Source organism: Lepus europaeus, chromosome 20, assembly GCF_033115175.1.
Source record: "Lepus europaeus isolate LE1 chromosome 20, mLepTim1.pri, whole genome shotgun sequence".
NCBI classification, from domain to species: domain Eukaryota; kingdom Metazoa; phylum Chordata; class Mammalia; order Lagomorpha; family Leporidae; genus Lepus; species Lepus europaeus.
The window spans coordinates 29915799-29927412 of NC_084846.1; the positions used below are offsets into that span (position 1 = coordinate 29915799).

An 11614-nucleotide genomic window follows, 5' to 3' on the forward strand; every position below is an offset into this window, starting at 1 on the left:
TTAATGCCATTCTGCTATTGAGATCCCTTCAAGGTTGGCGTCAGTTCAGCATTTAAATTATCAGCCTACTTACTGTAGCTACTCAAGCACAAGAAATGTTTTTAAAGACATTTACACAAACACCATTTTCAACAAATTATACTTGTTTTGGTAATTCACTTACCTCAAGAACTTGACATTGATCTTTAAGGGGGTATATTAACCATGTGAACATGCCTGCATTTTTGATAAATGCCAAGCTCAGCTGACCAGTTGTATTTTCTCCCTCCTTGAGAACCACTATCAGCAGTGACTCTAGAGTTGATTCCTTCAAAACTTCCCCTATATTAGCTCCCAGTATTTGAAATATACTTTCATGCTGATAAAATTGCTTTGTGTAGATGTACCAAATGCCTTATGTACGTTTCACTGCATCAGGTAGAAGTACTTCTGTTAGCCAGCTTTAAATATGGTTCCCAAGGACCCTTAACCTCTTACACATCCATGGCATTGCAAACAACCACTACCACCCCCTGCTGCCATGTCAACAGCATGTTAAGATGGTATGACTTCTAGGGTGAATTATTTGGCAGCTTCTTTCCTTTGCTCTCTAGGACCACCAGTCTGGAGGACGGTTAACAGGTAGCATATCAAGATTTCAGCCCTTGTTGGTAGGCCATTCTGCATGTGAATCTTCCAACTTGTCAGGTTTGTGAGCCAAAAATCATACAGCTAATCACAGTTGAGATCAGCTGCTCTAAGTGTCAACATAATGTGTTATGTAGCAATAAGACTACCTTAATTTAACCTTCAAATGAAACAGCTCCATACACAATATGCATAAAGGAAAAACAGCTAGATCAAATATCCAACATTACCTTTTAGGAAACTATCTTTGTAAACTGGTTCACTTCAACATATCATGCATCACCTTCTTCCCTGTTTGACTATTTCCCCTGACTACTCAATATTTTGTTTGCATATTCTGATTTTGTTAACTTCTTCAAAGTTCTTCATCTTTGTCGAGTCCAACATTTTTTACAATTCCAAAGTCAATTTTCTAATGCATTTGAAGCCAAGTTTATAATCCATGGTGAGTATAGCTACTATTTCAGGTATAAGACCACTCATAATACTCGCTAGCCATCATCAGTTCGACTTACCTGTGACATAAACTCATTCAAAATACAGACTTGGCCATTGCTGGATAAATATCCCTATTATTCTCTTTTGTAAACTTAACATTTTAATTATAATCATGGTCACTTACTAAGTAAAATGCAACAGAACTGACATTTGACAGACTAGTATGACACAATTTACATCTCAGTTTTTGCCATCAGTCACATGACCACTCTAGCTGGATGAAACCCAAGGTTTCAAAACCACCACCATCAATGTTAAAAGCCAGAAAACTGTAGCCATATTCAAACGCTGAGTACAGTGGGTAAACAGCATTTTATTAGGGACAGCCAATAATGCCCACAATGCTTTTCTGAAATGTGTCTACTAATATTGAAAAATAAAATGGAAATATGCATACCTTTGTTTAACTGCTTTAAAAATTTAGGGGATGGTAATCTTTTAGACAACTAAACGTGTATATAACAAGATTCACATTTTATGTGTAAACATTACACCACGTGTTTGGGTACAAAAGTATTTATTTTATAAACTTTGTATTTAAAATAGAACTTTAATCTCTCTACTCACAAAACCTAATTTAAAACATGACACATTTATGTCTGGCTAATTTGAGAATGTTAGTTTTACAAACAACATTCATTTTTAATTTTTAAAATGAAGAACCTGTACTAAATGAAGATTTTGTTTTTATCAGAAAACATTTCCCTTTTATCTTAAGAGTGCTTCTTAAATGAAGGCACCAACAAGAACTACTTTCAGATGGTACAGAATTTCTTATTTCTTGAAGACTCTGTGGTTGACCACTTCTTCATTAGTTACCTGCAGCAAGACACCTTCCTGCCAAAGGAAAAAAAAAGTATCTGAAGAAGTTTATCATGTTTGTCCAAAGAACCTAAATAACTTCAGTGGTGGTCTTAGATAAAAGAAGCCTCACTGGTGCATATAGAATAGGCTGTGAATATCACAATCCTGAAAAGGCAATAAAGCCAGGCAATCAAACTGATGAATAATTTAAGGCTTAAATTTTAGCAGCCAACCTACATCTTTCTGTAGGGTAGGTCATCAGGAAACAATTACATTTTAACCCAACTACCTTGTACTGGACAGAATTTACCACTATGCAGTCACTTCACACATATGTATAAAACTATTATCTGAAAACAGATCCAATCATTTTACCCTACCTTCTCTTTCAGCCTCATCCTGACAAGCATGTAATAAAGCTAGAACCATAAAGTTACAGAAAAAAAAAATCCTTTATTTTAATAATAATAAATTTTAAAAACCCTAGTTCTTTTAAATGCTTGATCCAAGAAATGTGAATACAGAGGGTGTATGATGGGAAATTTCATGATTTATTGAACTTGCAGCCTAACTTTTACCTACCATTTTACTACCAACACCACTGAAGGAACCAAGAAAAGCTTTATTAATGATCACTTGGCTTGCCTCAGCTGTTGAAATGAAGCACTTTACAGTCTTTGTGGCAGCAGAATATACTTGTCCATGGTTCATATCAATGCTAAAATTCCAGCAGGGAAAAAAATGATATGTTAAGCACCTGAATCTTCATGGAGGGAGAGGGGATGGGAAAGAAGGAAAAAAAAGGGAAAACAACCAAAATAATTTAAGTAAATGACAGATTGGAAAACAGGGTTCATAAAAATTATTCTCTCAAGTTGAGTTTATAAATTGTTAAACTCAATTTATAGCTATGTTACACTACATAAGAACCACTATACTGAAAGACCATTGAAGAGTATTAGTTTATCTTTTAGGGAGGAAAATTAAGAAAGGAAAAGTAAATAAGATCTTACCTAAAGAAGTTTAACTGAAGCTTAGAACTATTTTGCTCTACACCCTCAGCTTTCGTTGGCATCCTTATAAACTACTGTAGTTAAAGCTTTGTAGAAACAGCACAGTTTTTTAAGACTGGCTGAACTTAGTAGCCGTCAAGAGTTCTCTTGTACTAGACCTGTGTCCCTGAAGAGTACCTCGCTGGGGTTATTTCCTTTCCTTGCATTGAAGAAGCAGCATCTAAAAGATCTAAAAAGGTGTTTCTCCTTGCAGAGATATCCCTTAAGTTATCTAGATAATTTAATCCTGATGAATCGCAGACAACACACTTACATCTGACCAGCATTTATCTTACACAAATAGAACAACAGCTTTGCAATGGACCTTATTTATACTACCCCCTCCTTAACTTATTTAAAATAAAAAGTCTATAATTACACAATTTCCTTTAGAATTTATTTTATTAAATCATAAATGTACAACAGCTTCTTAACTCTACACACGCACTTAAATTTTTTTAAAGGAAAAACGTTATGTCTTATTACACCATGATCCTGGCTAATAGCTTTTCAAAACTTTGAGAAAAATCTTAAAAAAGGTTTCACATGTCACCTGAAACTTACAAATTTAACATTATCAAAGAAGGAATGCTTCTACACTCTTACAAAGACCACTAGAAAGAAACAACAATTAAAAAGCTAAGAAACTGTCTCAAAGGCATTTTTTTCTTTTTTACAATCCTTCCTCCACAGTAAGGTAATGTTATTAAATAATCCAATCCATTCACAAAATGGCTCTCTGCATCTGCTCTGGTGTCTTCTGCCATATCACTGCATATTTATGCATGACTGAGATAAGAGTTTCCTTAACATTTGTTATTTCGATAACCTGAAGCTGTTCTGTTACCTCTGGGCTCTCATCCTCTCCTATTTATACAGTGAAGCCTGTTTCAACAGAAGTAAAGAGTAAAAAAAAAATAGGTTATGAAATTATCCATCTACCCAGATTTTAAGGAAAGATAACATGATCCTAAAAAGCTTTTACTCCTGCAGCTAGGTCTCCCAAGATAATAATAATTGTAAAACTCAAAAGCTACTTACCCAAGGCAAATAGAAGAAGCTCAATATCGGCTCCTCCCACCATAACCCCCACTTCCTCCACTGCCTCCTGGACCATAGTTTCCTAGAATTGTCAAACAGCAAGAGAAAGCAAACTTACTTTGATTTCCCATGATTAGCTACCTTAAGGCTGTGTTTCGTTAACTTTATTTTTTAAAGGGTCTTCTGACACCATCTAGATTGTTTACTACTCACAGGAGACATATAGGAAATCTCTGTAGCCCTACTACAAACTTCCTCAATGAGGAACACTGGTTCGAATACAGGTTTAGAATTTAATTTTCAAAGGGGCTCTTACAAACCTGTGTCACTTGCCATGTACTCAGTATCTATCTTAAATAATTAATCAAAGAAAACAGAAACCCCAACCCAAAAATCATTCTTTACACTATTGAACTAGAATTCTACCTCCATTGCCTGAATCACCAATGCTGATGTTATGATTTTCTGTGAAGTGATTTTGTGGCAATTTCTGCACAATTTATCTCAGTAACCTTGCATATGGGAACATTACTCAAATGTAAACTAACATAATTAACATGTTATCTTCACTGCTGTTAAGTTATGAAAGACTATATCACTAAAGAATCTAAACAATGCCAATTTTTAGTTATAAATTACCTCCACCATATGGTCCCCCCATGTTTCTGCTACCACCAAAGTTTCCACTCTTCATTGGACCGTAGTTAGAGGGTTGCTGGTTGTAATTTCCAAAATCATTATAATTTCCACTTCCATAATTTCCTGTTAACAAAACTGAATACTAACAAACTGGAATACTAACATAGTGGGCTGCAGAACAATACATTAAACCGCTAACACACACTTGATATCTAGGACAAAGTCCTCACAGAAACAAATCAGAATAAATGCAAATCACCTATCTAAAACTACAATTTTTAAAGGTATCTATTGACAACATTCAAACATTAAAGGTCATTCATTTCGATCCAAATTCCCATATAAAGGTTGCAGGTGAATTTATTACCTCCTCCATAGTTGTCATAACCACCTCCGTAGCCCCCACCCTGGTTGCCATATCCAGGTCCTCCACCACCATATCCTCCTCTTCCTCCTCCATAACCAGGGCTACCTCCAAAATTGCCACCTATTATAAAATAAGCCTTTAAGTCATTAACTTAGTATTTTCAATGCCATTTGAACGGTCTTATCATACCCATTTCCAGCTTTCCAATACACATACTTAGAAGTAAAAAAATTAGTTCTGTGGTATCTCCTCTAGAACAGCTTCAAGGGGAAAACAATTCGCAGGAAGCATTAAGGTACTTACCATAGCCAACAGAATGAAGCTATTTATAAAAACTAAAGCTAATATCGGTCCTTCCTCTGGAAGGTATGGTAAAATACTGGTTGTGCATTTTGGTAAGAGTTGTGGGGCCAGATTAGTCATGATATTCTGATGGAAAGAGCCATATCCTCCTACTGGCCCAAAAGATGAAGTTCTCAAGGAAACAGGAACTGAGAACTCAATCTTTGAATTATGAAATGCTGTATCACATTCTTAATATGCTCACCACCTTCACTAGAAATGGGAGACGATCAGGAATGAGTAAACACTCATGTTATTCTGAACTCCTTGAAACTGGTCCAAGAAGTCTCCAATTACTGGCATTAAATACAAACTTAGCACTTTTAAATGCAGGAATAATAAGTAAGGTCTACTACGAGAGCTCAGTTTTAAATATTCCTTTCTTATTGGAAATTGTCAGGAAATACCAACCCCTTTCTGTACTCAAAGAAACAAGTGAAATCTAACACTCAACAGGTGTCAACCTTATCTGTACCCAGGAACACACTTGTATACTTCGGACAAATTCCCTAAGTGACTCTTGGGAATTATCATAGGGGTCCTATTTTCTACTTGAAGACTAAACAACTGCTCTTACATAGGTGATTCCTGCAGTGTGGACTATACGAAAACTGCATGGAATTCAAAATTTTTACCCCAAAGTACAAACTAGTTTTAATTACATTTCCCATGAACTTTTCTAAAGTACCTTCATACACTCCCCTCGTATTTAGTCAGGTTCAATGGTCTCCATCAGAAAAACACAGTAACTATCACATTTAGGCTCCCCCTTTTGCTTGAGATACATTGATAGCATCTTCAGATTCTTTTGTAAAATCCATCCATGTTCTCACACTATATTAACCCCTATATGTTTCTGATAAACTACTAACAGCTGAGATGCAAAATTAGTAATAAGGGAAAAGCCAAACCCACTGTACCACTATGACCTATTAAGGGAAGCAGAAACAAACAAAAAAAATAAAAAATTGCAATATATACATATACTCAGGAACATATATGGTGTCATTTGAACTTAGTAACATAAATGAGAAAGAATCTCACCTCCAGGTCCTCCTCCATACCCATTATAGCCATCTCCAAATCCACGTCCACTTCCATATCCATCTGTTAGGGGACGCAAGAGTTCATGGGTATTATATCTCAGTTCTTATTCAATATTAAGACCCATTTCCCCCCCAGTCCCCACTAGTGCCTCAGGATTCAATCAAAAACCTTACAACAAGGAGATAATTTATGCTTCTCAGGATAATTGTTTAACTTTCGAGATAGTGCTCAGCAAGCCTGAACTTAAGAAACACACTATTTTTAAGCTTCGCCAATGACATTTTGCTTTTTATAAGACACTATGGTTATGCTGTATTACAGCAGATTATGCTATAAGCCGCTAATATGGCTTGCCAGCCACATCAGAATTCATTTGGATGCCAATGATATTTCTTTTATTTCTACAAACAAGTCTCCAAAACATTAATTTATGTTTTATGCCCTCCTTCCAATAAGAAGCCAGTCATAGTATTTTAGAATTAAACTTATTTCAACACTTACCAGATCCTCTAAAATTACTTCCTGGCCCTGGTCCAAAATTCCCACCGCCACCACGTGAATCTCCAAAACCAAAGTTACCTATAATAAATGGCCTTGTTATTACAGAGCACTTAGATAAATAAAAAGAAATGAGAAAAAGGAATTATGATTACCTCCTCTTCCACTCCTAGAACTCTGGACTTCTTGCATTTCTTGTCTAGACAAAGCCTTTCTTACTTCTGCATTATGACCATTGATGGTGTGGTACTTTTGCACTGTAATTAAAAAAAAAAAAAAAAACCCAAACTATTAAATCAACACCCTTCAATATTAATCAATTAGAAATTTGCCTTTAATGCTATTTAAATGATTATTTACTCCAAGAACCACACACCTACTGCTTAGACACTTACATACAATTTTATCCACAGGATCATGGTCATCAAAAGTAACAAAGCCAAAGCCTCTTTTCTTCCCAGACTGCCTATCAGTAATTATTTCAATGGTATCAATTTTTCCATATTCTTCAAAGTAATCTCTAAGGTGATGTTCCTCAGTATCCTCTTTAATTCCACCAACAAACAGCTTCTTCACAGTTACGTGAGCCCCAGGTTTTCCAGATTCCTACAATGGGGAGAAACCACATACAAGACTGAAGGCAGACTTCACACTATACATGCTTAAGTTCATCCCATGATAAAGTGCCAGGTTAATTAAGAGCTTCATCTTTTCAAAGATCAACCTCAACTTAGCAGGGTGATTCTCATGTCCCACACATCACAGGGTCCAGGGTCCAAAGTCCAGCTTCCTAAGGCAGACCTTGGGAAGCTTCCATGATTGTTCAAGTAGTTTGTTCCTTGCCACCCACCTGGGAGATCTAGACTGTTTTTGATCCCTAACAGAAAACCCCTACCACAGGGCTGGTGCTGTGGCACAGTGGGTTAAAGCCCTAGCCTGGGGCACCAACATCCCATATGGGCGCCGGTTCTAGTCCTGGCTGCTCCTCTTCTGATCCAGCTCTCTGCTATGGCATGGGAAAGCAGTGGAAGATAGCCTGAGCCCTTGGGCCCCTGCACCAGCATGGGAGACCTAGAGGAAGCTCCTGGCTCCTGATAGGTCCAACTCTGTCGTTGCAGCCATCTGGGGAATGAACCAGGGGATGGAAGAACTCTCTCTATAACTCTCTCAAATAAATAAATCTCAAAACAAAAACAAAAACAAATCTCCTACCATCAACAAAAAAACTTTTTGAGCTCGACTTTAATTCTTTCATAAGTCACTTTCTAATCTTCAAGATAGGTTTTCTTTTTTTTAATTGCACAATAAAGGGTCGTGTTTTGCTTACTTCTCTTGCTACCGCACGCTTTGGCTCAACCACTCTCCCATCAATTGAGTGAGGTCTTGCAGCCATGGCAGCATCAACCTCAGCCATGGATGAGAAAGTTACAAAACCAAATCCTCTTGATCTTTTGCTTGCAGGATCCCTCATTACCTTGAAAACCAAAGGGGAAATATTTGCATTAAATCTCATTTTTTATTAAATACCATATTGTAATATTTTTAAGCTTCACAACACTGACAAACTATTGTCTGCGTGATTCACTTAACATTTTGAACAGAACACTGGGCGTCTGAAGTCAGACATCCAGCCAACGTACCACACAATCTGTAAGTTTTCCCCATTGCTCGTAGTAGTTCCTCAAACTTTCTTCTGTGGTTTCAAAGCTTAAGCCCCCAATAAAGAGTTTACGGAACTGTTCCTTTTCTCTCTGTAAAGGAAAACATCATTTCAATTTTTATTTACATTTTCCTCTTTGTATGCAGGAAATTAAATTCTTAAATATGAGGTGACCTGCTGGCAGAGTACCTTTTTCCTCTCCAAAGGAACAGTTTCTAAAGTTTTCTGGGGGGGAAAAAAAAAACTTACATCAAATTTAAACCATATGTTAAACTGCATATTAGTTGTGTTATACCAAAAAACTGCCTATTTGCTTCAAAATCATTAACACTTAATCTAAATGCACACAATATTAAATTAACTTAAAAACAAACAATATTACTTTTTAAAAACATTGAGAAAGGAACAAATCTTTTCTGTGGTCCCTGAAGGATTACTAAAGGTTTCTTATCAAATTTCCACAAGTTACGTAACTTAAACCTACAAGTTATTTACTCAGTTTATATAACAAAACTTCTGGTTCTTTACTTAAGACCCAATTTCCATAAGCTGCCCCTCACCCCCACCATGGTGATTCTAAGTATCTCCACCAAAAACACTACAAGATGATTCAAATTTCCAGACATTACAATTCTCAATTTAGAAAAAACTTACACATTCAAAATATGCATAAAAGGAACTCGAAAACTAATCTATGCTGTAACATGGCACATCATTTTTGAGCAGCATGTAAACCTTACAAGTTTAAAAACAATTTTTGGTTGGCAGCACTATTTCATATTTTCATCTGAAAATCTCAGCTAACAACCATCTATACATAAAAAGCATTCAACTGCAATAGTTGCACATTTTAGTTATATACATACTCTAACACTACCCTTTATTCCCCAACAATCCATTGAAAATAGCAAAAGCTCAGCTTATTGAACTTGGTGGCCTATTAGATAAGTAAAACACATTAAATCACAAATTTTACAGGGCAGAAAGAAAAAATCTGAGCTTAACTCCTACCATCTGCAAACTAGCAAAGAAATGTGTTGTATTAAGCAGCCCTTTATCTTAGCAGTTATCAGAATGGTTCATTAAACCTGGTTTTTTACAAGTAACTGTATTTTAAAATATCCACAAATTAGACCGTAATTTTGAACGGCATAAAAAGCCTTGTTCTTAGCAAGCTGCATTATGATCTCAATCCCAGTTTTGAGGCTCTGTCAACGCACTCAAAGAGAACAGACGTGAAAGCCAACTCAGATTTTTCTCCCTACACAGTTAAGAGCTCCCTGGATTCTGCCCAAACTGGGAGGGGAAAACTCTTGAAATTATCAAACTACTCCTAGGAGCCATTCAAATAAGTATCTAGCAAGATCGGTAGTTGCATTTTCCAGCTAATTTTACTCTAAATATCCAGCAAAAAAGGCTTCTCTACGAGATATATATCTACAACAATCCTTACCAATCACTATAGAAAAGCAAAAACTCATTACTTACCTCATAGTTTTTTCCAACTTACCTGACGTGCACTATCGATTATAAACAAAGTTATTGTACAAACGTGCTTAGGGCCAAACAAAAAACCAGGCAGAACCCCTTCGCTCGAGCCCTTACGCTTATCAATGTAATCATCAACCACGATTGCAAACATAAATGAGAAAGGCAAGTGACAAAGTTCAAATACCCCGCGGCCCAGGCGGTGAATATGGCAGAGCACGCGCTGGGGGACTGAGTCATGTTTTTAACCAAAGCACAGCTACGCATCAAGTCCTTTCCAGCTCACTGGCCTCCCAGCTTCTGCCTTCGCCCTGGTAAGGGACGAAGCGTGGTCTAGCCCGGGAGAGGATACACTTCCCAGGAAAAGCATTGAAAACGCCTTTCAAACCGCCCCGCGCGACACTCCTTCCTCTGCCCCTCCCGCAGCCGCCACCGTCCGCGCTGCCACGCTCGTACGCGGCTCCCGTCTGCTCTCCTCCTAGTTCCCTGCAATTCCACGGCCTTGTCCATCCCCGCAGACCCCGAGGAGGCCGTTACTCCAAGAAACGAGGCTGGAAGGCGCCAGAGCTTCTTAAGAGGCGAGCCGGCTCTTGTGAAAACCGGCCCAGGGCTGGGGGCCTGCGCCTCCCCGGAGCGGCGCCCGCCGGCCCCGCAGAGCCACCCCCCTGCTCCGCGGCTCCGGGACGCCGTGGCGCCATTTCAGCGAGGGCAAGGCACGGAGCCTGTAATCAAGTGCGCAGGACCTGCAAGAGCCAAGCTCACAAGACACTCGCCACCCGCTTCGAGACGACGGCCACCCGGCGCGAGGGCAGAGCCCAGGGGCTCAAGCCCGGATGCGCTTTCCAGGGGGGACCCGCGCCGCGCGGACCGGGGGGGTTTTAAACGAAAAACAACGCCGCGAGGAAAGAGAACCACGAAAATGGCGGCCGCCAAATCCGGTTCCCGGGAGAGGGGGAGGGGAGGCTCCGCAACCGCGATCACGAGGGCCCGCCGAAACGCGACGACGCGTGGCCGCCGCCCCCCACCCCATCCGCGTGCTCCCCCGACGTGGGCGCCAATGCCCGCCCCGGCGCCCACCTTCGCCGAAGCGGGGCGGCGTCCGCCCGCGGGCGCGCCCATCCCCCACCCACGGCCCAGGGAAATGGCGCCGGGAGGCTGGCGCGGAGGAGGCGCTCGCGCACCCGGGCCGCCGCGCACCCCGCTCCCGACCGCCCGTACCCCCACGCCGCCGCCCCGCGCCCCGCCGCTCTCCCGCGCACGCAGCGGGTCGACCGCCGCCGAAGGAGCCGATCGCCTGGCCATGCCCTTGCCAACAACTCATTGATTTCAAACCCGTTACCTCCATCGCGGACTCAGTCGCCTCAGCCCGATTTCCCGCAGCCGAGCGAGATGAGAGAGATCTCCGCGGACGAACGCGAGCCGGACTCGTCCTGGCGCCGGGCTGAGCACTGCCGCAGCTCGAGAAACAACACCGCCTGCGAGCACCTCCGCCCGGGCCCGGCGCTGCTGCCGCCGCTGCTACTGCTGCCGCTGCTGCTGCTGCCGCTGGAG

The 11614-nt window shown here is 40.2% G+C and overlaps 1 protein-coding gene across 5 annotated transcripts; it reads right to left on the reverse strand.

Moving 5' to 3' along the window:
• Nucleotides 1-1418: 1418 nt before the first annotated feature.
• Nucleotides 1419-11597, reverse strand: HNRNPA2B1 (heterogeneous nuclear ribonucleoprotein A2/B1). 5 transcript variants are annotated; one of them, XR_009864565.1, is made up of 13 exons: nucleotides 11403-11597; nucleotides 8765-8800; nucleotides 8556-8666; nucleotides 8243-8389; nucleotides 7311-7521; nucleotides 7071-7172; nucleotides 6919-6996; nucleotides 6415-6477; nucleotides 5029-5148; nucleotides 4662-4784; nucleotides 4023-4104; nucleotides 2512-2647; nucleotides 1419-1962 (listed from the first exon to the last, which is right to left on the reverse strand). XR_009864565.1 is itself a non-coding variant. In XM_062178111.1 (12 exons), exons 1-11 carry the CDS (start codon nucleotides 11406-11408, stop codon nucleotides 4043-4045), a joined length of 1059 nt encoding a protein of 352 aa, XP_062034095.1. In that variant the 5' UTR covers nucleotides 11409-11597; the 3' UTR covers nucleotides 1419-1962; nucleotides 4023-4042. The 5 variants fall into 5 exon arrangements, 4 of the variants coding, with proteins under 4 accessions (XP_062034095.1, XP_062034094.1, XP_062034097.1 ...); XM_062178111.1 differs by lacking the exon at nucleotides 2512-2647; XM_062178110.1 differs by lacking the exons at nucleotides 1419-1962; nucleotides 2512-2647 and adding an exon at nucleotides 2654-3866.
• Nucleotides 11598-11614: the final 17 nt, after the last annotated feature.